General features: G+C 39.5%; 1 protein-coding gene across 3 annotated transcripts; it reads left to right on the top strand.

Annotated features, from left to right (window-relative positions):
* The first annotated feature begins 7,076 nt into the window (after positions 1-7,076).
* Positions 7,077-25,179, top strand: PLK4 (polo like kinase 4). 3 transcript variants are annotated; one of them, XM_069794432.1, is made up of 16 exons: positions 7,077-7,277; positions 7,952-8,047; positions 8,855-8,950; positions 9,045-9,159; positions 10,906-11,938; positions 14,002-14,102; positions 15,733-16,103; positions 16,978-17,082; positions 17,472-17,574; positions 18,399-18,548; positions 19,466-19,596; positions 20,357-20,448; positions 20,826-20,964; positions 22,669-22,809; positions 23,722-23,828; positions 24,566-25,179. In XM_069794432.1, the coding sequence occupies exons 1-16, from the start codon at positions 7,248-7,250 to the stop codon at positions 24,663-24,665; spliced, it is 2,910 nt and encodes a 969-aa protein (XP_069650533.1). In that variant the 5' UTR covers positions 7,077-7,247; the 3' UTR covers positions 24,666-25,179. The 3 variants fall into 3 exon arrangements, with proteins under 3 accessions (XP_069650533.1, XP_069650615.1, XP_069650442.1); XM_069794514.1 differs by lacking the exon at positions 7,077-7,277 and adding an exon at positions 7,496-7,509; XM_069794341.1 differs by lacking the exon at positions 7,077-7,277 and adding an exon at positions 7,547-7,788.
* The last annotated feature ends 487 nt before the right edge of the window (positions 25,180-25,666 follow it).

Below are 25,666 nucleotides of genomic sequence, written 5' to 3'. Positions count from 1 at the left end.
TTGCCAAGATGCAAGCAAAGCTGCAGAACAACCAACGATGACAGATTATAATTTGTAAACTGTAACTTTATGCCCTGTGGTCAAGCACTCTCTGAGAGTGTTCCCACTGTCCATGTGTAAATATGTTTATTTTGTAAACACATATTCTTGCCTATATGAACCCCACAGGTGTATCCGTATATTCTTTAATACAGCTTTACAAATGCACTGGCTGCTTCCAGGTTTTACAAGTAAGTCTTTCTTATTTAAATGGCTTGTTAAAATTAAAAGTTACAGAAATCCAAGAGGTTTGAGTTTTTTTTTTAATTGAGAAAATTAAAATGAAAAAGGCCTGCTAAAATAAAAAGTTTGTTCTTGGTCTGACCCAGCAAAACCTTTTATATTCTTAATGTCAGAAATAAAAATAGGCTCAATTTGATCATCTTCACATTTTGACTATGAAATACTTCACCAGAAATTGTCTAATTACTGGCTTACAGTCTCAACTAACACATGGAAAGACAACTATATCACATAGATAATATTAGTTATGCATGAGTATTGGAATCAGTGGTCAGAACAACATAATTAGCCCAGAACAAAGCAACCTTGGATCATACTGTTTGCATGACATAAGATGGTTTTTGCACATACCTGATCACGTATCAGTGTAAAACAGATCAGGCCAAAGCCACAGGACCCTTAATCTTTTTTTTTTTTTTTTTCATGACAATGAGATAGCACAAAATAACCCATCCAGAGACTGCATGTACAAAAGAACTTGTATCCGCAAGTTACAAGACCGCAGTAAGAATACTACTCCACTTAACAGCCTACAGAACAACTGATACCAACCACCGGCAGCCCAAATGCATTGCAGTCTCACCTAACAATATACCCATGAAATTAGTAAGTACTAGGCATGGCATGCCAAGCGGCTTCTATCACCCAAGCTTTCTACTAGCTTTTCTGACTCAGTGAGAATGTAAATTGAGGTAAATTCTGCCCTTTTCAATGAGAACAAATCAGATACCAGGAGATGTTCTAAACAAGCAGCTAATTAAAGACCTAAGCTCTACCTGCGTGGAGATTTCTGCAATATACTGACACTGCACCTCTGCCATTTTGCTCAAGGACAAAGTTGATTTGCATAAATTGTGATACACGTAGGTGGATTTCAATAGCAAAGACAATTACCCATGCTCACGAAATTAGCCAGTGCAGCCAAGAGACATCAGATTTAAAATATCCATTTTCACTGCCTAATACTGTGCCTAAGACACAACGCACCACCACATATGCAGTGCTCTGAACACAAGCTAAACCATCACCACTTCTGCAAGCTACAGCACTCTTGGCAGTTCTTGTTCACCTTCTACTCAAAAACCACTTGTTGCTCCCTTACTCTTCAGGGGAAGGCTGGAAGAGCTCCATCAGCTTTAGAAGGTTACAGTGACACCTGAATGAAGCTGAATGGCAGGAAGGGAGGATGACTTCCCCTCTTTCTCCCAGTTTCTGTGTTCCGAGTACTCTAGTTTTGCTTTTCATCATCCTTCTTACTCAGTTCCTTTTTACTCTTGTTGCTTATCAGACTTCTCCACTGATGAAGGACCCTCAAAATCTTCACACGTTGTTCGTGCAATAAAGTTGAAAGAAGGTCTGCGTGCCCTATTTAAAGGGACTCCTACTACTGTTTTAAAACTATTTTAAGACGACTTTAAGCTAGCATTTCTTTCAACACTTAAGCATGTATTCGTTCTCTGATAAAAAGAGTTAGCAAGGGATTTATTACATCACTGGTTCGTCTCGCAAGCTCTGCTTGTTTACTACCCCTGTAGTCATAAATTCAAGGCAACAACAGAATAGGGATTCAACTTTCTTTTTAATCAGACAGAGGAAAGTATCATTTCACTGGCATGTTGCTGGCTTGACAATTACTGGAGGAGCAGTTACCCAGTTGCTGGAAGTCCAAAGACCCTCTGGCTCCCCTTTTAATGGGGACTATGTGACATGAAAGAAAAAGAAGCCAAACTAAACAATAACATCTACCTTCCAATCTTATGCAAGGAACATGATCATCTTCAGAAGACTTCCTATTTATAACCTCCTAACTACCACGCAACCCCAAATATGCTACACACTATGCAACAGAACTTCAGAGAAACCAGTGCCTGTGCCCTAAAGCAAGTACACTTTTCCAACTGCGATGGCTAATATAAAAAGGTATCATAGAATCATTTAGGTTGGAAAAGACCTTTAAGATCCTCGAGTCCTACCATCAACCATGCCCACAAAACCATGTCCTGAAGTGCCTTGTCTATTATTACCTCCACCTACAAATTTTGTCTTCTGTATAGTCATGCAGCATATATTGTATGTTGTTAGCTATTTAGCTTGCCCCCAATGTCAATATGTGTCAGTCATACTTTCAGCACATGAATTCACTCACACAATGTTTCTCATCCCTGTTCAGGTTAAAAATCTAGCCTTGAAATTGAATTGAAAGTAATTTTTTTCCAATCTTCCACCCTAATTACTTAAACCAATGATGACTGTTAATATTGCACAGCTCCACAAACCAGACCTATTTAATCAGTCACACAGCTTCCATTTTACATTTAAGGATTCTCAGCAATTGACACATACACAATCCATTTTACATCCATTAATGAGTGGATGACTGCATGCAACTTCCTGACAGCCTCCTTCTCTGAAGGAGAAAGTGCAGCTTGATTACAAGCCACCTCTGTATTCTATTTCAACAAATGAAGTTGGCGGGCAGTGGGGGAACTGTTTAAGTTTAGAGTCACAGGCTGGCAAACATCAGAGAAGCTGAAGTGCTACATCGATGCACCTCCTTGCATCCTGGATGCTAGCCTGCCCTAGCCAGAGTAACTCTTTAGGAGCACTCCTCTGGTACAGAAGTAGCCAGCAAGCGGTTTACAAGGTGGAGTGATTCTGAGGGCAGACTAATCAAAAAAACAAACAAAAAAAATCTTTTTCCCAGCCAAAACCAATTCCTTCATCTGGTTCACTGTGTAGCCATGTGAACAGTCCTGCCACACAACAGAGGAAGAAACAGAGGGTGGAAACAAAGAGTCACATCTGCTTCAGCCAGCTTAAACAGTACTGCATCTGAATGTCAGACAAGAAATAAATGAACAACTGAACTACCAATTGAAAAATAAGAAATGAAAAAGCAAGTATCTTCTCCAAAATTGGGGAAATTTTTTTCTGTGCAAGGGACCGACACCAGTTCACTGTAGTGGTTGGGTTGAAATACTGTTTGAGGGCATACTTGCCCAAAGATGAATTTCATTTTTAATAGACTAGCTAGGAATAGAAAAGCACATGACAACGTAAACTAACTGGTCAGGCAGTGGACCTTGAAGATGTTCCCTCACATTTTGAATTGACCTTAGCTACAGAAACAAAATTCATCAATGATGCCTGGCATCAGGTGAAGGCAGCTAGCCCATAAAAACCAAATTTGGTACAACAATGTTGCTGTGTTTCACATTAGACATGAACTGCTGTTGATCAGGTCTAATTGCTACTGTGACATAATAAACAAAAGCTAAATGAAGGAGCCAAAGCACACAGGCAATCTGAGAATCTCTCTCTCTACATAGCTAGAGAATTTTATTTTGTCATATATTCTCCATAAAACACGACACATAAGGGTCACTCAATAGTTTTAAAGTCACGTAGGGAAACAGCAGACTTATCAGCCAACTCTACGGTGTAACACAAGGAAAAGAATGTCGGGTGCTCTTCTGCCCGCTTACCCTCATCTTACTGCTTTCTACCTGTGGGTGGAATTCCACAGCAACATCAGCCCATCCAAGAAAGAGCTTCTGCTGTCCCACCCTCCCTGTTGCTCCCATTTTGCAGTCCCGCCCTTCCACTGCACCGGCACTACCGCTGGCACAATCACACACTGACCTAATTCAGGGCACTGAGCAAAACCTAACCCTCCTAAAAGAGAACCCATTTTTAGCTGATTCAGCTTCTTAAAATGGCTTGCCACTCAGCTGAAAAAGCATCACAGCCAGCACATGACAGAAGACCGATGAGACAATGGCAGCCCTGAGTAAGCTCAATCCAAGCTAATGGGGACTAGCAGCCTTAGAACGGAGGAGTTTGTTATTAAGATGTAGGTTTGGAGGTCTGCCAACAGGCATATCACTCAGGGCTCTGCCCAATAACGCATTAGTACCTCAGGTTAAAGAAAGATTTACGTCAAGAAGAGCATGCTAAGCACAAGTGATGGAATGAGGTTCACTCCTGATTTTCTTCACTCATGTGTTTTTAAAACTCCAATCCGACTCACAGTTCAGAAGTTACTTCAGCAGGAAGATAGTTGGGAAAAGCATTTTTGGAAAATAAAACAATGTAGCTAGGAACTAAGCCCACAAATGGATTAAACCAGCTGCTCAGCCTTTGCTTCTCAGTTCTGCCTGTACTTAACACTCATCACACCTTCTTGTGGTAGAAGGCAATTCAAAGGAAAACTGCACTATATTCTAACAATAATTACAACAACTACCACTGTAAAATTGGCATAATTCCTATCAGTGGAACAGACTAACAGAAGCGGGAGTTGCAACACCTGTGAAGAATGTTAAAGACCCAAGACGAATTCGGTTGCAAAAGCATGGCTTGCAGCTGAAAGCAGCACTGAGAGAACAGAAACACAGCTGGGAACAAGGGTGCTGGTAGAATAGTTGTGGAATAACTGAACAGTCCCAGATCCACTTAAAGCATTTTACTCAAAGAAACCAAAACATGAGCAGACCCTCACAGCAAGGAAAACAACCAAATTTAAATAATGAAATTATATACAAGTCTGCTCTCCCTTTTCTGCCATTTCCTTTCCAAATGAATGGTTCAAAAAATTTTGACGACTACTCTGTAGCTTAGATTCTACTCCATTAAAGGCAATGTAAAATCTTTCTGTCTCTACTTTCAAAACCACTTGACTTTGATAATTTTCTAAGCTGTAACCTAGCAAGAACGTTAACTTTGTCTATGCAAATGAAGATGTGTAATGAGCAGAGAGCAACATTTTATCACACTTATGAGAAACAAACATGTTGTTATCACAGTTATATATATCACAAAAGCAAAGGCCAGAAAAACAATAAGGTCTTTGGAGGGATGATGCTACAGACAATTAAAGGAAAGGGATATGCTTCTTAAAGGACATCATAAAAACAATGACATGACAAATCACGACAAAACCTGCTGCTTTAAGGGAAGCAGTCACTTATTAATGACAAAAAATTAAGATCAATACAAGTAGGAGAATGCTGACCTGGTTCCTACTGCTAAAAGTTTCACTGTGCAAGATCATTACAGTACCAAGCATCTTTTTTCCAATCTCAGATCGTGAGAAAAGAACACTTCATTAACTCCTGTTAAGAGCAAAAAGAGGAATTCTCTTCTGGTTGGAAAATTTATGCATCTGTACGGAGCCCCTTCTTCTTTGCCTGGTGTGCTAACAGCTCCCCCTTCTGTTCTAATCGACTTTAACCATCTTTCAGAGCACACGCATACTTTCCATTACTATAAAACTGGTGTATCTGCGAAGGACGGACAATCTATATTATGCCCCATTCCCCTTAATACATACATGTCAAAATACCATGCCCACATTTTATAAGAGAAATACAACCATAACCCATTCCCAGAAGCACTCTTCTATTAAAAGCATTTTCAATTACAGCACTTCAGTTTCAGTACAAAAAATACTTCCTCTTTGTCCTAATCAATGTTCATATTTAAGTCTGCATTCAAAAACTTCTATGCTTCATATGAAACAGTATAGAAAGAACCCAACAAGTAGGTATTAGACACAAAGAATCACCACTCTCAGCTCAGTGCTCCATAATGCACTTGGTGATAAAATTAATTACCATCTTGCACCGTGTTTATGTTGAAGCTATGCTACTATCCCAGCACATTACTTAGTTTAGCACTACGGGCCCAAAACCAGAGGACCCTCCAACGGGTTCCTGAAGCAGAAAAGTGAATTAAATCCAGGCTTTGCAGTTGCTCCGCACATGCTGCAGTAGTCTACTACACACAGTACCACCATTAGCTGACAAAACCTCACTAGCATAAGCTTTTTCAGATATTTGGAGAAAAAATACAGCAAAGTACCTTCAACAAAAGATTGAGAACTGAGGATTTAAAGCTTCAGCTTGCACCTCTTCCTTCAGTGGACTGAACACCTGAGAGAGGGGGTATTTGGGACAAAGCCCAATTGACAGCTCTTCCTCTCAGCTAACTCTGTGCAGCTGCAGGTTCCTTAGGGTGCCAGGTAGAGGCAGCTGCTGCTCCCTGTGGGTACCCTTATAGGAGAAGGCTGAGCACCCAGCCCAGGCCACACTGGCAGCCTTGCACCTAAACCCATTGCTGGTTCTAGCCTATAATTCCGAGACAAACACCCTGTGCCTCCCTTACCAGACACTGTATCCGACAAGGTAAGATGGAAGAACTGCACTTTGTGCTTAATACGTGAGGCAGTAAGCCTAAGGGAAGCCCTTCAAACTTTGTGAGGGTTCATCCCAGAATTTAGGCCAGCTATTTAAAAATAACAACCGAGGAATAACAAAACCTCTCTACTGAGTGCGAGGGAGGTACCCACGTGAAGGTGAAACTGTTCCTTTTATTACGAGAGTTCACGTTCGTCCACAACCAACCCAGGAGCTGACCCTGCCGGCTCGGTTCGGCCGATCTTCCAGGCCTGGGGGCTTCCACCACAGACGCCCGGCCGAGCGTGACAAGGCCGGGCAGCCCGGCCTCCCGAGGCCAGGGGCAGCCTGGAGGCTCTCCCTCCTCTGAGGAAGAGATACCTGGAACCGCGCAGGGCTGTCAGAACCGGTTATTTCTCAGCTACCGTGCCGCCAACGGCGCCGCCGGACCCGCAACTGCGCATGCGCCGTAACGGCTGCCGGGGAAACGGGGCACGCGACGGCCCGCGCAGGCGCCGCCTCTCCCTTCCCCGACGGCGAGCGCCGCGGCCGCCTGGCGGCCGTGACGCGATTGCGTCAGACGCAGCCTCGACCTGGAACGGGGCGGGGCGGGGAGGGGGGAAGGTAACGGCGCGATTTTTCAAAATGGAGGCGCCGGGGGAGGGGAGCGGCCGCCGGGCCCGGGATCCAGCAGTCCTGGGCCGAGGCGGGCGATGGAGGGCGCCGTGATGGGGAGCCGAGGTCCTGAGAAGAACCCATAGCGAGACCGGGGGAGAGCGGGCCAGCGCCATGGCGACCTGCATCGGCGAGAAAATAGAGGTGCGGAGCCCGGCCCCCTGGCTGGGGCCGCCCCGCCATTTGCCAGTCGGTGGCGGGGAGAGGCCAGGCGGGGGGGGGGGGGGGGGGTCCTTCTCCTGGGCGGTTTATTTGTGGGAGGCGGCCGGCGGGGGGCCGGGGGAGCGGGCGTAGGGGGTTGAACCGGCCAGGACCGGCGTTCCCCCCCCCCGCCCCGGGCCGAGCCGTGAAGCCATGTTTCCTCACCCACGGGGAGGTCGTCTGTGGAAAGCCCCAGCCGTTCTGTGTTTTTGCGGGGCGGGCGGCGGTCGCTCCCCAGCCGCTGCCATAGCAGCGGGAGGCGGGTGTCCGCCGTTCCACGGGAACGGCGGGAGAGACGGCGGGAAGGTGGCCCGGTCCGACCCGACCCCGCCGCGCCGTACCGCCCCGGCCGGCGCCAGTGGAAGCCGGTCGCTGAGCGGAGAGGACGATGCCGTGGGGGGTGCTGCGCGGACCCGCCGCGGACCGCCGCCGCGCCCCGGAGAGCTCCGTCCAGGTACCCCCCGGGGGGGGGGGGGGCACCTGGGGGTTTGTGCCGGCGCTGGGGGGTGTGGGGTCCCCCCGTCACTCGGGGCAGGGGGGTGGGAGGGTGTCTGCATCGGGAGAGAGGCTTCAGAGCCCGGGCTGGGACTGACGGCGGTGATTTGTTCGAGTTGCAGGATTTCAAGGTGGGGAACCTCCTGGGGAAGGGCTCCTTCGCTGGGGTCTACAGAGCAGTATCCCTGAAAACCGGTCTGGAAGTGGCTATCAAAATGGTAAGGCAGCCAGCCAAAGAAGCCTCAGTCTTCTGAGAGACTGAACAAGGGCAAGCCGCAACAGGTTGGGCTTCTGCGGTTGGGCATTCGTGCCTGGATGGCTTGTTTGTATGTAACCGATATTTAGATTAGGATTCGATCCTGAACGGTGCAGTACAACCAAATAGACGGTATCGATAACTAATAGAAATGCTTACAGCATTATTAAAAGAACGTCAGCTCATATATTCAACATTGGGTGGACAGTCAGCCCTGTAATTCTAATTCAGACATTTGTGACCGCAAAAACTTCATTTAGAGTCCATGTGGCTGGAGAGGTCCTGGAAAAAAATGTCTTGGAAAAATTTCCCCCGCTGCCAGGACAGACTTTGTTAGTCAAAGAAACTTGCACCTCACAGGTGTTTTGCCAGATTTACTTAGAATCTGTAATGCTTTATTTTATATTTATATTATACTTCATGTTAGTTTATGTTTAGCCACCTTTTTAATGTTAACTATATTTAGCATATCTGCCTGGCAAAAGCAGAATTGGGTTTCTCTGCTTCAGTATTTCAGAAATTTTTTTAATTGGTGTTCGTATTAAAATGTTAATACTTGTCTACTTTGAGACAGTCGTTTGTTCCTCTGTTTATCGATGATAATTGTTCATTAAAAGCACATAGTAGGTTAAACTATGTGAAAACTTGCTTACATTTAGAAGTTTTCAGGCAAACATGCGTTGGACATTTAAAATGTCAAGTTCACTTGAACCTAACATGTACATAATCAGTGTTGCAGTGCTTTAAAAATATTGTGATCCATTTACAGATAGATAAAAAAGCCATGCACAAGGTTGGAATGGTACAGAGGGTTCAGAATGAGGTGAAAATACATTGTCAGCTAAAGCATCCATCTATAATTGAGGTAAGAATCATGTTTTTGTAGAGAGGACTATACATGTGACTTGCTGTATAGTCTACAAAATGTATTTTAATTTTTTCATTGTTTTGTGTTCTAGCTTTACAACTATTTTGAAGATAGCAACTATGTATACCTGATACTTGAGATGTGTCACAATGGTGAAATGAGCAGATACATAAAGAACAGAAAGAAACCCTTTTCAGAAGAAGAAGGTGAGGGTTTTTTTTCTGTGTAGCTCTGTTTGCATTAATGATTTGGCTTATTCAGTAAATACTTAATTCTAGTGAAGGGGTAGTTTTAAATACCCTGCCATCACTCTGAACCAGTCTGTGTATCTTAAAATCTTGTGATAAGTGGTAATCTAGAGATTAATTACTATTACACGTATTCACTTGAATTTCTGTATGCCTTTGTTTCTGTTTATGCCATTTTACAGCAGTTTGTGCTATTTGGGGTGTAGAAAAAAATAGACAGCGATCTTAGAAGGTAGAGGTATATAGAAGGTAGTGCTTACCTTTGTACATAAAAGTATGTTGAAGTATAGGTCAAGACTGGGAAGTTCCACAGAGGAAATCTGGCAGCTTCACATCCACAGATTTGCTTTCTTTGTGTTACACCTCTTCTCCTCAGTATTACTGTATTACATGTCACCAGTTAGAAAGCCTTCCAGATTATAGTTTGCCTATTGTGGTATCGTTGGTAATATTTACTGTGTTCCAAGGTGTGCGGAAATTAAGCAACGCAGTTAACTGCATTATCTTAAGGGCTGAGTTAGCAAGGAAATATCCAATTTGACACTTCATCTAGAATTTTTGAAGGAGTGGCAGCTGAGGAGAAATTCTACTATGGTTTTATTTCTGTTTCTTACGGAAAGCACTGAAAATCCTATCTTTCATTGAGAGTTCGTTGTCAGAGTAATGCTAAAACTTTTGAATAGTATTTTGAGAAAGAAGTCTTGCAAAAAAGATTAATTTCACTTAGGAATTTACTAACATTTCATTTTCTTACTGTTGAGATAGAGGATTTCAGTTAGAATGTGGGCCACTGAAAGCCTAACCAGAACAGTGCAATTAAAAAAAAAAAAAAAAAAAAAAAATGCCAGCAAAGCCAGCTGCAATGTATAATGTTTGCGGGCACAGCCAAACAAGCTGTTCTGGTTTCAGCCAATCTGGATCAGTGGTTATTGCCTCTACTGCTTCCAGACTTACCATGCTGGTCATCTCTTGCACAGTCCTTCCAGTTTACTTGCTTCTCTGTCAGTTTCTAATCTAATTCTGTGAAACTATTACAGATATGGATTTTTCAGAACTGTTCTTAAAATTGCTGTAATTGGAACATCATAATAAATGATGCTGTTTCAGCCTGGATGAGTTTTTGTTACTCCTGCTGTAAGCTAAAACTCTTGAATATTCCCTGAATTTCTAATGTAATACAAGAGAAAGGCTGTCCCAACTTCGTCAACGTAGAAGTTTTTGAGAAATTGGAGTACTACTAGCCTTGCCGGTTTGCTAATAATGATAAATATCATCCAAATTGTCTCTTATATTCTGTAATCTGCACATAGTGAAGCTGCTTGATTTCATGCATTTGCTGTTTCTGAAAGTGAGGAGCAACGGAACTTTTTAAAAAATTCTTAAGAACCCAATTTCAAAAAGTTTAGGCCAATTGAAAATATTTCCAGTCCTGTTTACATCATTCTGTTAGCAAAGAAACAAATCTGACTGTTGCTTTAGAGAACATTTTTTATGGACTTAGAACATGGTCATGCCATATTGCTTAAAGCAAAAAGCAGAGTTAATTCCAATCTTATTAGCATGACACTTAAACATCCTTGTAACATCCCCATTATTTAAAAACAAAAAAAAAAGGCAAGAGCACTAGCAGACTTCATAGTTGTGAAAATAACAACTTTCTGATTTTAATTTATGGCTAAATCATCTGGTTTTGTGTTTTGACAGCTCGACACTTCTTGCATCAAATTATCACGGGTATGCTGTATCTTCATTCTCATGGAATACTGCACCGGGACCTCACCCTTTCTAATATCTTACTCACCAATAATATGAATGTCAAGATTGCTGATTTTGGACTAGCAACTCAGCTGAAAATGCCTCACGAAAAGCATTACACCATGTGTGGAACTCCAAATTACATTTCTCCAGAGATAGCCACAAGGAGTCCACATGGACTTGAATCTGATGTATGGTCTTTGGGTTGTATGTTTTACACTCTTCTTATTGGAAAGCCACCTTTTGACACTGACACAGTCAAGAACACGCTGAATAAAGTAGTATTAGCAGACTATGAAATGCCAGCCTTTTTATCAAGAGAGGCGCAAGACCTTATACATAGGTTACTTCGCAAAAATCCAGCAGATCGCTTGAGTCTTTCCTCTGTGTTGGATCATCCTTTTATGTCCAGGTGTAGCTCTGCCCGGAGTAAAGATTCGGGAACTTCAGAAGATTCCATGGACAGTGGAAATGCTACCATCTCTACAACCTTCACAGGCTCTTCCAGCATCAGTACCAGTGGTTGCTTGAAGGAAAAGAAGAAGCTGTTGGTTGGACAGCCGCTCCCAAATAAAATAACTTTTTTTCCTAAAAGCAAGAATTCCACTAATACTTCATCAGTAGATGGAAGCGGTTCTTTTCATCAGTGGGGAATTCAGGGAAAAGAAATTGGCATAACTGGCAGGGGAAGAACCATGCAACTTGCTGAAGAGAGACCACATTCACGCTACCTCCGAAGAGCCCACTCTTCAGATAGGTCTGGCACATCCCATAGTCAGACTCAAGGCATATCAAATATTGTTGAGAGATGTCACTCTATGGAACTGCTTTCTAAGCCTAAAGTAGGAACAAGGGAAAATACAGAATGCTTTTCACCTGCAAACAGCTATACTGACATAGGAGAAATATTTAAGGAGAAAACTTCTAGTAGCTCTGGTTCTTTCGAAGGGCAAATATCTCCACCTGTAAAAGATCAACCACAGTAAGAATTGTTTTTTATTAAGATGAAATTTAGAGCTGCCTTATGTTAAATGCATGAGTTTTCCTGTAACTGAGCTGTAGTAAGTGTCCAGAGTCTCTACACTTGTAGCTTGAATACCAAATAGGAGAGGGTGATAGTTGATGCTGTTGCTATGTCGAGGTTTACCTCCCCACTGTCCCTCTTTTAAAGTTCATAGATGCAGTGCATCAGCTAGCTAGATTGTAGCTTTTATTTATCCTGGTAATACTCTATTATTGACTTATTTCCATGTGCAGCAAGTTGAGTATTTCTTTCCCCACAGTAATTGCAGTAGAGAGCCTTGCTAATTGTTCTTTGTAGAACAGACATAGGCTAGGGTAGAAGGCATTCAGGGTGTGATTACCAACACTTTTACTTGCTGCTCTGTTTTTTTTTTTTGTGCTATGCTTCAACAAGATAAAGGGAAAAAAAAACCAGATTAAGTACAAGATTAGATGATGGATTATAAAACTGGTGTTCCAGAAAGGAAAGTAACACTCAAAGATAACTATCTGAAACTTAGTCCTGTCCTTAGTTGTGGTTTCTGGGTGAAAATCCTGGCTTCTTTCTATACATTGATGGACTGCCCCAGCTGATACAAACCAACTCAGGTGCCAAATCTACAAGGGATGCTAGGATGTTTTCTGTGTTGTTGGAGGCCTCATCTTTGACTTCTGTGCACTGACTGCTATGCAACAAGAGCCCTCCTTTGTGATAAACTTAATCTGTCTGTGCTCAGAAGTCTGCTTTGTCTTTGCAGAATACCAAAGAGCACTTTCCTATTTTACTATAAGGACTGTTGCCTATCTTAGTTCTTGCATTTCTCTCCACATTAAGTGGCAACTTTGTGTGATGGTTTCATATGCTTTTCTTCTTGCAAATCAGTTCAGGGAAAATGCAAATGAGGACTTTGCCCTGTAGAAAAAGTAAATGGAGTAAGAGGTTTTTCTTGACTATTGGGAAGTGTTTGACATACGTCTCTGTTCAGCGGGCTTGTGCATTCTTTCTAGTTTGAGAAATGTTTGATGAATCAAAAAAGAAAGGATTTACGCAAATGTTAACGTAATGCTTGCTTGTATTCCCCATGACTTCATAACAACATGCTGAATGTAAATGGGACAGAATATTAATATGAGTGTGGAGATTAACTGAATGGTTACTACTTTTTTTATGTGGTTGATTATAGGAGTGCCTCTTACATCTATAGTTAGCCTGCATAGCAATCTTAAATGCAAGGTTCGAAGACCGAAATTAGATGCTTATATTCTGAGGGGTGGGGTTTTTTGTGATCATTGAGTCCTTGCCAATGCTAAAGTAGAGATCATCACAAAAAGAAAGTACAGACAGGTACAGGCTATGGAGACAGAAAACCTCCCAGGAACTTAGTGTGAATTTACAACAGATCAGTGATTCTGCTGTAACTGTTTTTGTGTGTATTCTTTATTCTTCAGCATGTGGATTATACCTTGAGTTCACCTGTGACTACGTATATGTCATTTTCTAAAAAGCTGGTAAAAATTGTTATAATCTTTGGGATTTACGGTATTTTATATGAACTCAAATTATTTTAGGTGGTAAGATTGCCTACATATTTCAGCTGCGTATTTGTTATGCTGAATGAGATCCACTGGGGTCATGGTCATCATTCCTGTGTCTTCTCTGAGGTTGTTTCCTATACTGTGAATTAAGAACCATGTGTAAGAACAGCCACTGCTGGCAGCAGCCAGCGATGGCTTTTTTTATCAATGGCTCTTTTTATTCATATATGTCACTTCCAAGAGTCTACTAGTGAGTGCTAACAGGCTTAAATTGTTAGGAATAACTTCTTATTCCGTTTGGAAACAGTATTTTTTTTTTGTATGCTTTACCCAATGAACATTCCCCATGAAAAAGAAGCATGTTCTAAGCTGTCTAGAGCTGTGAAATGCTACCTGCATTTCTTAAATGTTCTAAAAGTGTTGTGGTTTCTGCAGCTGTAACATAACTGTTGTTGTGCAAGTGTCTTTGATGTAATCTTGATTACATGTGTAACTTTTATTTTGCAGCTCAAATTATCTCTGCCCAGTGAAGCCCCAGGTTGGTTTGTTAGAGCAGAAGTCCCAGGCTGAAACAATGCAGCAGTGGCTTGGAAGCATGCAAACAAATGGTGTGTAACTAATCAGTTGTACATTTTTTGCACTCAAGTTGGAGTAGTGACTTCTAACAATTTTTGTGGGTTTTTCTATATTTTATTTCTTTAAACTTGTAACAGAAATGGTATTTGTATGGCTAAGTAACTGTGATACCAGAGCTGGCATCATAAATAACAGTGACTGGATGTTAACAGAGGCTACTGCAGGCAGACTTTTTTTTTTCCTGAATTAAAAGCCTGGAAGACCCTAAACTGACTTGTCACTGTAAAAAATTGACACAGATACTGAAACAGGCAAAATGATTTCCAGCATTGCTAATCTGTAGTATCATTCTTAAGCAAGAAATATTCCATTGAAAACATTGTTTTGTTTGCTCTTTCGGATTAAGCTGTAATGTTTTAGTTTCCTGAGATAGGAATTAATTTCAGAAGACTTTGTAGTTAGCATTCCTCTTAAGCTGTTGGGCTAGTATAATAAACTGTATGTAACCGCTTTCATAAGCGTGAAGAAATTGTACGTTGGATTTGAATACTTAGCTTCCTAAAATTGAGGTAATTATCTCCTTTTAGTATTTTAGCAAAAAAAAAAAAAAGGAAAACACAATTCTAGAACCTGCCATAATTAGTCAGTTGTGGCCTGAAATGTGTAAGTATAAATACGTAACAAAAGAATTGGCAGGTGACTCAAAAGCCCTGTTAATTTAGTTGTGCAAATACACCTTAAGAGAAAATGGGACCTCAGTGAATGAGGGATAATGAGGCTGCAGAAGGAGGGGTGGAGGAAAGGTTAAAAGACACAGAAGGGAAGGAGGTGTTTTTTGTCATGCATCATGTTACATCTTTTACAAATAATGTAATTTAATCATAAAACTAAATCGCAAATCCATTCTAGCCTTTTTTATTTTGATATTACTGGACTCCTTCCCTTCCTGTCTACAGGGAATTGGAATCATATGACATATGGTCTGAATAATCCTATTGAATTTTTGATCCCTTCTCAACTGTTCTGCAACATGGCAGGAGGAGGGAATTACTTGTGTGGGTGAGGTGAAAGTTGATCAAGGGCTTAAATATCAAAACTGGGGAAGCAGTTATAGGAAGTTTAAATACAAAAATAGTTTTTTGTATTTTAAAAAGTGACTGGAAATAAAACAAGGGGTTTGAACTGTGAATTTTTAACATCTTGAGTACTAAACCCTCTGCTTGATGCTGAAACAGTAGTTAGTTAATCTGAAACTTAAATGAAACAGTGCTAGTGGTTATCTGAATGGCAAGTAAACTGTGTTTCAACAAATTAAACTAATTCTTGTTTAAGTATCTATTTGAAATCTTAGTATTTTGTTTGTTGAAGGCCATCATAACTGAAATCTAGTAACCTATTTTAAGGTTCTATATAATCTAGTAATCTAGTAACTATATAATCTAGTAATCTATTTTAAGTAGCACTGGAATTTTGTTAGCACATGTATTGATTGGTACTAAAGTTGTAGCTTAATGCTTTGGACTGAGGATTGAAGAAATCCTGTTCTCCACTTCAATAAGCCTTCTAGGATGATACTTCAAAAAGCTTTTAAAAACACAATAGCATTTTTTTCTTCTGACTGTGACTCTTTGAATCTACAATATACTTTTATGATGCTTTCAGTTCCACTGAGACCGCCTGCAGACCTAACTGGCAACAGTAATGCACATGGGGGTTTTCGGTATCTGGATGTGCAGCAAGATGCATCAAGAAATGCATGGAACACCTTAAAAGATATCAGGAATCATGATGCATCCATCGACTGTTCACATTCTTTGAACCAGAGAAACCCAAAGAAATACATCCCTGGAGTTCTCTGCAAATCTGAGAAAATTCAACCATCTTCTACGTGTGGCCTTTGGTCAACTTCAGAACAAAACCAAACGTGGGGCAAAGAACCACCAGCACATCAGAAACCTACACTGCGAAGTATAGTGTCACCTCTCAATGCTCACAGACTAAAACCAATCCGGCAAAAAACAAAAAATGCAGTGGTATGTATCAGCTCTTAAAATGGAAACAACTCAAGTATTAAATACAGTGTGACTATCTCTTAAAAATAACTTGGTAAATCAGAAGCATTTGTATTTAGAAAAGTTAATCCATAGTCATTTAATTTCAAGTCCTGTTAGTAAGATGCATCTTGGGTTTTGTATATGGAATGCTTGTGGTCGCTTCCTGCAAGTAGTGACATGGCATTGCTTTTAGCTGACAAGCAAAGAAGCTGTGGGTAGACATAACAAATATTAAGTGCATATATACTTTGTACAGTTCTAAAACTCTGTACTGCTTAGCTATACAGTTGACATAGTTAAAATCTTAAATGCAAACAGATCAAACACTTTTACAGATGAGATAAATAACTGGATTAGAAATGAAAACAGTCTTGCTCTCAAGTAAAAACTTTAATATTTTTCCTATAGTGCTGCTTTTTCCCTGTCTTGTGGGTGGGAAAGCAAAACAAATTCCATTAATCCTTACTGATGACATAAATTTTCTGGTTGGTTTGTTGCTGGTATCACCCTTTTGTTCCATTTCTTATGGTCCTGCTCATGCTGTCCTGTTTCCTCTTGCCCCCCAATTTTTTTTTTAAAAAAAGAACATAATAGAGCTGACCTGTCATTGTTTGATTTGTCACTTAAGAAACCACACCCTCACTGACCAGGCTTATAACCTTCAGTCATGTTGAAGTGTTCTGTTTGAATAGCATTAATAGCAAAATTTACTGTGATAAGCATTTATAAGTTTGCAGTGCATTCGAGGAAGAAGAAAACCTTTTTTTAAAAGCATTTGTGGAATGAAATGATATCTTATCTTGCCAGAAAGTAAAGGTCTTTTTGTTTCACATGTATATTTAATATATTTTAGGTGAGCATTCTAGATACTGGGGAAGTGTGTATGGAGTTTCTAAAAGAACACCACTCGCAAGAGCTTGTGAAAGAAGTTCTCAGAATATCTTGTGATGGAAATGTGGTGAGTATGTTTTCAGTTTCTTCACTGTTGTATAAAGGGCTTAGAGCATTCTGTTGTTTCAGAGTTTTTTTTATTTTCATTTAAGTGATTATTTGTTTGGAAGTGCAATGTTTCCATATGCACAGCTGTAAGCTCCTCCCCCCCCCCCCCCAGTACAGCCATACAAATATAGGTAGCAAGCAATTACTTAAGAGCAGATTTGGACTTGACTTTTGGAATAGGTGAAGTATTGTTGAAAAACTGCTGCTGTTAAATAATTACTTAGAGAATAGAGTGTTCATGGTAAATTACAGTAATTAATTCAACTGTGACTTATTTCCATACCTGCTAAAAGTAGGGAGTGCTGTAGTAAGAGGCAACTGTAAACACATTTTTTTCCCTTTTTGTAGATTGCAGTTTATCATCCAAATGAAGGAAGAGGTTTCCTTCTTGATGACAGACCTCCTGCTCCTCCTGAAGACATCTGCATGTATGATTTTGACAACTTGCCAGGTAACCTGAAATTTATTTTAAAATTATGATTATTAATGTGGTTAAGTGAATCTTGTTTGAGACTTCTTAGCTTTTAGCCACTACTTTTCAGATAACTGTGAAGATAAAACTCCTTTCAGAATAAGATTCAAACTACAGTTTAACTGGAAACTGTATTTTGAAACTTCACAAGAAAGCCTAAACCTACAGGTCTTAATTCATTTTGTATGGAAGTTATAAGGAGTCACCTACCCCTTTACAATGTAGTGTACTAAAATTAAAGCTTTCATAATCTTCTCCTCGTTCATATTGGAAGCTGTTTAAATATGAGTGGAAGAAATATTATCAGGTCATTTTTTAAAACAGCAGCTTTACTTTGTGCTTCCTAATACTCTTAACTTGGGGAGGAAGGGGAAAAAATACATACTTTAAAGCATTGACAGAGTATTTAATGTAAACAGCTGAAGAAAAAATATAAGCTAACTGTAAGCTTTTAAGAGACAAGCAGACTTCTCTACTAATTAGAGATCAAAGACAGGTTTCACCTAAAGCCAGGAAGCCAGCTGGACCACGATATCTAGTGAAACAGTATATGCAGCACTTTACTATGTTGTTTAGGTTCTGAATTATGTTCATTGAAGCTATTCAAGTGAAGCTGTTGAAGACGCACACTTTTCTAAACGTTGGTGGAAATAAGTTGGTTTCTTTGAACGTAATTCTGTTAAGTACTTAAATATTACTTATAACCTTCAGCTATCAAATACGTATTTTAAATTACTTCAAGTTGGTGCAAAGTGTTTAATCTGATGACTTTTTGGTAAAGGTTTTTAAATTTTCTTTTGTAGAAAAGTACTGGAAAAAATACCAGTATGCAGCCAAGTTTGTGCAGTTGGTAAGAACAAAAACCCCCAAAGTTACGTTCTACACAAGATATGCCAAGTGCATGTTGATGGAAAATTCACCCACTGCAGATGTTGAAATTTGTTTTTATGATGGTATGTATTCATTTTTGCAATTATGCAAATAGTTATGTTATTAAAGCTCCACTAAAATATTGCCAAACATGAAACAATGAACACTTCAGGTTGAAGAAAATACTAGAAACTTTTTTTTGCCACTCTGCCTTTATTCTAGCACTAGGAGTTCAGTTTATTATTCATTAGTTCCTTCCCGATACCTTCTTCAGGGACTACATGTTGCAAAAATGTTATTTAAATTATGCCTTGTTTTTATTGATGAACTCTTCTTTGCATCTACATTTGATAGTCAACCTACTTAGTGAAAGGTGTGTCCCTGCTCCAAGCTTTCCATTAACTGAGGTAATAGTATTACGAAGAACACTCGCTCGAGATAGCAGTTGGCTGCCTTTTCCAACTCTACCCTTGATAAACTAGACTACACTGATGATTGTTTTCTCACTATAGACTATTGTCAACTAGTTTGATTTGCCACACGTATAGATATACCCCAACAGAATTTATGACAAAAAAAAAAAAAGACTTAGCAGCTTTGTGATTCAGTGTGGAACTGCTATTGAAAGAATGGGCATCTTTTTTAAAACTGTATTGAGATACTAATAGAGCCTAATTAACCAATCTTTGGCAATACTGTTAGAGATGTTAATTTTGTCTCAGATTAATGTCTAGAAAGGTAGTTATTAAGATATGTAATAAATGCATTATTCAGCCTATTTAAGTAGTGATCTGTGGCCATAGAGGGCATTCCGTTGATACCACAGTTGCAATTTAAGTGGCTTTTTATTTCTGCTAGACATAGAGCTCATGCAGGAGTGGTTTTATTCTTGCAGTAATTAAGTCAGTGAGATACACTTCAGTAGAGTAGAATGTAATGGCAGAAATCTGTATTTCATAGATGTTACACAATTCACACTAGAAATTTTTGCTTTTTACAGGAGCAAAGATACACAAGACAGCTGGTATAACTCGCGTGATTGAAAAATCAGGGAAGTCCTTCACTTTGAAAGGAGAAAACGAAGCGGGTTTGAAGAAGGAAATACAAGTTTATATGGATCATGCAAATGAGGTAAACTTTTATATAGACCTTTTCTCGTGCAAAGCAACCTTTTGAAAAATCAGTTTCTCTTTCACAAATGTGCTTTCAGTGTTGCTTTTCATATTTTTCATTACACTAATAAGGAGGGATGATAAAGTGTTTTTTGGAAGAGCAAATATCAATGTAGAGGTAGCAGTAACAATGCTTCACAATGAAGACTGTTGGAGGAAATTCTTACTAGTGTGTAAAGCAGGTTTGCCTGTATGGTGAAAGGATTAAACAGAACAGTTGAAGCTGCTTTATACAAGTTTTAAAAAAAACTCCCCCCCCCCCCCCCCCCAAGCCAAACCAAAAAAACACAAAACATAGAAACCTGCCAGGTGTTTAACTGGCCTTCCTACTGTACTTTCTTGTTTCATGTGACCCAATTAGCAGTCACAAGTAATTTTTTGTCTATGAACTTAGGAAGCAGTAAAAATATAGTACAAAATTCTGTTCTGTTATTTTCTGGAAGAGAATTCAGGGGTGTTCTAGACCCTCATCTAGTCCTGCTAAAAGGGGAGGAGATGTGATTATTAAGAGCTTAATTCCAGATGTGCTAAAGTTACGATGGAATCTTGCTGTACTATAGATTTTTGAATTGCCTCCATGGTATGTGAGTGCAGCTATAATCGATATTCAGTACCATTGAAAAAAATTTCCTTGTGCAGGCTCACCTGCCACACTAAACATGTATGAAATAGTTATACTGTTCTCAGTTAGAACTTTAAGAAGCTTCTTCTAATTCCAGGGACATCGTATATGCCTTGCACTGGAATCTGCTGTCTTGGAAGAAGAAAAAAGGAGTGCAAGTGTTCCATTTTTTCCAATAATTGTTGGAAGGTAGTATCTTTCACCTGAAAATACTTACGCATTTGAATATTCCTACTAAGCATCCTTATGCAGCTGATGTTTGCAGAAGCCAGGGTTGCTTAACAGAGGCTCATAGTCATTAGCAAGATAAATATTAACTTGATAGCATGTATGAACACCTTATTTTGGACTTGCAAAGCCTCCTTTGATGCTAGGACAACATACAGTTGTGGATTTAGACTAAACCAGGCTAACAATTAGCATGTGTAAAAACAGTTCTGCAGAAGACCAGTGCCATCAAGTGCTTTGTACAGTCCATGGTAAGCTAAAGGAAAAGCTATGTCTCCTCACTTGTTTTAGTCCCTTTTGGACAGACCTTTTCCCAATTTGTCTTATTATTTTTCCAGAAAACCTGGCATTACTGAATCGCCACAGGCTGTAGTACCTCCACTGTTGGACAACACAAACTGTTCAAAAGAAGTTATGGCACTGGATAGAAATATAGCTGCCAGTTCTACTCCAGTTCAGATGCCAAACTGTACTCCTGTAAGTACACAAGAACATACAGTAGAGACTACTCTCCAGTAGGAATTCAAATATAGCTGTTTTATTTGAACTAATGGAATTAAATTTCTATGGACATAAGCTTTTATTAGCCATTTGTGAGCATATTGACTAGAAATGTTAATTTTGATTTTAACTAACTTTTGATATCTGGATTTAAGATAATCTGAAAAATCAAAATCCTCCAGAACTTTACCACAAATGCCTCCTGGGAAGATAGTTTGAAAGTTGCTTACTCATGTTATGCAGCACAGTCTTCAGTTTGTTTTGGAGAGCTCTGATGTGTCCTCAGGCCTTCATTATAGTGAATGGTAGTCACAAACGATATTAGCATTTGAGGCTATTGTTCTGAAATGATCAAGCGTTAGTGTGTGTTTAAAAAAAAAAAAGTGCAAGCATAAATGTATTTATATGTATAGCCAACAAGGCTTTGTGTGCGATTTCATCTAGCTTGTTTAAAAGACCCACCGAGCTTCAATTCCTGCATCACAGCCCTGATAAATCTTCCCCAGCTGACTGAATGATATGGGGGTCTTGGCACACTGAGTCTGTATCATCTGAACTTTGAATTTACATGGGTCTGCATCTCTTTGATTGTGTAGCACATGTCCTTAGTGCAGGATCTGCCAGTTTCTGCTTGACTGGAATGAACCTGGCAACAAAAATTCCTTAGGGCTTCAGTACTAGTGTCAATTTTTTACACTGACTTAAGGTTACCCATCACCAGAGTTCTAACTTGAGGGTTCAGCATTCAAACTCATTCTTTGTTTGCCATATAGCACTTTCACTGTTTGCTTTCTCTTCTGAAGTATGTACTTCTAAGGAAAACACCACACTATCTGGTTGCCTTTCTGTGTTACTCTTGACTTTTTTTGTCAGTTTGTTTATAATTGAACTAGGTCTGGATGTCCTGAGGTGCAGCTTGTTGTTTCTTTCAGGTTCCTGTAATTATCTGGATCCTGATCTCTTTCCTGACCAAGCTCTCCTATTTCAGAGGCATCCCCTGACTTGCATCTTTTCACTGAACCCTGAATCTTAAATACTGCTAAGCACACCACCTCATCTCTGTCATCTCTGTGACTATGGGAGGAGGTATTCGAGTAGTAGAACTTTTATAGAAGCAGATGTGTTTCTCCTAGACAGTAGTGGTGGTGGTGTTGTCCTAAAGGCCTCTGATGTTTGCTCCTCTGTTATTCTTAATTCATCACTTTTTGCCTCTCTAAACCTGTAACAGACACTGTATGTGCCGTAGAACTCTTCTATTAATGTTTAATATTCTAGTTTCCAATTAATAACTATGTCCATATTTTGTAAAATATTGGCCAAGTGGTCATCTGAATGAGGGCTGCTTTATAATCTAACGTGCTGAACATTTTTGCTGAAGATAGACAGGGTTTTCTGTCAGTCAGATAAGGAAAAATGGGGGTTAAGTAGAACAAGTCTGCTTATGGAAAGCAATTCCTTTGTGAGTACAGGGAAGTGGTAGAAAAACTCTCATAGTACTGAGAAAGTCATACGAAATCCTGTGGGGTTTTTATAATGTAATGCTGTTAAATGAAGCATATGGGCTAAATCTGTCTGTATATATGAGAAGATTAGAACAGGTGGGAATTGACCACTATAGTTGGTATATAATCAGTCGGATTAATACTAAGGCTGCTAATACTGTGCATTTCTGGGTTTTAGGTGGTGTCGTATGAAAAGTCTACTTTTATGACTAACACTGCTGAAACTACATGCTCCTCTGTTCATCAAACGGAATGCAGTCCAAATTCAGCCCAACTTTTAAAATCTGTCTTTGTGAAAAACGTTGGTTGGGCTTCTCAGGTGAGAAATGAATACTCATAAAGGAGGGAAGTCTGTTCTTTTTGCCTATTAAACTTGAGATACATATTTTTCAGTCATTAACTTTAAACCTGATTTGTGAGGAATACATTCAGTTGTGCTTTGCTACAGTTTAAATCTGGTATGTGTAAAGATCCTTCCAAACAAGCGTCTTGGATAAATACCATGATGAACTACATAAGTAGAAGAAACCAAAATAATAGTTCTGTATTTCAGTTATTACAATCCTCCTGTCATAGTTATTGCCTGTTTCAGTGCCTTGTCATTTAAATTTGACTAGTAAAAAACTGAAGCTGTTCAACTTCTGTCTGTTCACTAATATGGATGTAAAGGTGTCATGACATCGTGTTTTTAACAGATATGTACCAGATCTGTACAAGAAGAAGAATCTGCCTGTACAACAAGAAAAGCTGTTTCCTTACATAGAAATTTTTCCTCTGCTGTTCTGTGGGACTAGCTTTAGATTTAAAAAATGGTTCTCTGCAATCCAGATAAAGTGAGCTTCCTGTCCTAACAGAGAAAGTTTGCTTTATATATATAAACTTCAAAATGTATACAGCTGTGAACTTTTACAAACGGGCCTTCTATTTTACGTTTGGTCCTATTTAAAATTTCTTTGGGAGTGGTTAAGCCAGAGGTACTTTATTTAACTGTCATTGCAAAGGATGACTGAAGGCGAGTACCTGAAACCTTAGGAAGTCTGATTCTTTAGACTGCATGACACTACTTACTCCGAAGTAGTATATGTGCCGTCTTCATCTTTAAAAGACTGACCAAAGTGCCCAAGTCACTTCAGCAATTCTGAAAAACTTTCAGCTACAATTATTAGAAAAATTCTAGGTACATAATCTTGTATTTTATGTCCTCAAACCATAATGCAACTTCTCTCATTAGCTGACCAGTGGAGCAGTATGGGTTCAGTTTAATGATGGATCCCAACTGGTAGCCCAAGCAGGTGTTTCTTCTATCACTTACACATCTCCAGATGGCCAGACAACTAGGTGAGTCTGTTACTGCTCAAAAAATAGTTTTGTTTACTGCTAGTGTAAGGCTGTTATACACAAGGTAAACTTCACAGCTGCTATTTGTTTTGTTTTGTAAATATTAAAACTTAGCTTTTCAGTCACTTCTCAGTTGATTAGCTTATATAAGCTTAATAAGTAAAGAGAAACACCTATAGCTTTGACTGAACTCTGGGTAATGAATAAAAAAAGCTGGGAAGGCATCTACTTGGTCTCTAGAGTATAGCCACGATTCATGTATGGGGAGAAAAGTAAGGTTTTAATACTTTTTTTTTTCTCCCCTCAAAGATACTGCTAGATTAGGGAGATAGCATGCCAACATTGATGCACAGACCTGAAGCGCTCAGGTGAAGCTTTATGTATCTTTTGAACACTGGGCACTTCCCCTACAAATACAGCTACTCTGTAACACCCTTCCTCTGTGCAAAGTTTGAGACGGTAATATATATACATACAGTCTGCTCAGATATTATTGCAGTTTTAAACACTGTTTAGATATTTTCTTCATCTGAAACACTTTTTTCAGTTAAATACACATAGGGAAGGGGGGGCCTGGATTTAAGCTATCAAACTCCAATTAATGTGTCTAGATGTACTTAAAACCTACTTGACTTAGTGGTTTTCCTATTTACAGGCAAGTTTTGAAATGATTATATTGTCCTGAAAGCAAATTATTTCAGGCATCTAACTTTTTTAATGCTTATTTGCCTTTCTAGGTATGGAGAAAATGCTAAGTTGCCAGAATACATCAAAGAGAAGCTACACTGTCTGTCTTCCATTCTTGTGATGTTTACCAATCCAGCTGGTCCTCACTGATTAAAGCAAAGTAGGTGTCAGGACACAAGAGCTTAATAAACTCACTGACTTTCAAGTAAAGTGACTGATCGTACTCAGCTTACGCAGAAATTCTTCAAAAAGCTGGTAAAAAAAAAAATAGGAAGGGAAGGGTTGCTCTGTTCATGTGTAGCAAATAGCTTGTTGAAGTATCTTACAAAACATGTTTTTCCTCAAAATGATGGATAAACTTGCCCCAGCAAAACTCTGAGCAATTTGGTTCTAGATAGCAGCAACTTTTTGGAAATAATCTGAATCTGTTGTATTTTTTTTCTTCCCCCGCTGCTTACTCGGTGCCAACAATCAAGGAAAATGCATCTGTGCTGTTCGAGTGTTTGTATTTGTAAATAACTTATATTTTTATGTCTTGCAAGTAATATATGTAAATATGTATATGTTTTATAACTGTTTTTATTTTTTTTGTAGCAGCAGCTTTAACTTCCCTGCACAAGCATTTTATACAAAAAAAAAAAATAAATGCAGTGGTAATCATCCAGATCTATTTATTTGTTTCATGTTCAAGTGATGGTTTATTAAGAGCCCTTTCCTCTAAGTATTAAGCTCAATTTATAACAGGAGCTGACCGGGTATCCATAGAGCATCATATGTTGGGAGTTGAGGACTGGGTGAAGCTTGGGGAGAAACAGTGTAAAACTGTTGCACAAAGTTCCTTTGAATTCGCTGAACTGAAAAATTGCACTGTGGTTTGTGTATTCAATATTTTACCTTTGGCTTACAGCTGACTAAAAATAGGAGCACAGTCCATGATAGGAAAGTGAACTACATAGACTGTAGTAACGGATTCAGCTTGTTACTTTGTAGGAATTTTAATACCTTTAGGTACTTTTACCTTGTCTTGCAGATTATGAATCACATGTAAGAAACTGAAGTAGCATTAACATTAGCTTTTTTTTTTAAGCATTTTGTTTCAGTGTGCTAACACTACTGATGGTGCTTATATTCATAAATAAATACTCCAACTT

The sequence above is a fragment of the Haliaeetus albicilla genome, chromosome 1 (assembly GCF_947461875.1).
Source record: "Haliaeetus albicilla chromosome 1, bHalAlb1.1, whole genome shotgun sequence".
Classification (NCBI taxonomy): Eukaryota; Metazoa; Chordata; class Aves; order Accipitriformes; family Accipitridae; genus Haliaeetus; species Haliaeetus albicilla.
The sequence above is the reverse complement of the archived record's forward strand: the minus strand, read 5'-3'. Positions and strand labels throughout refer to the sequence as shown.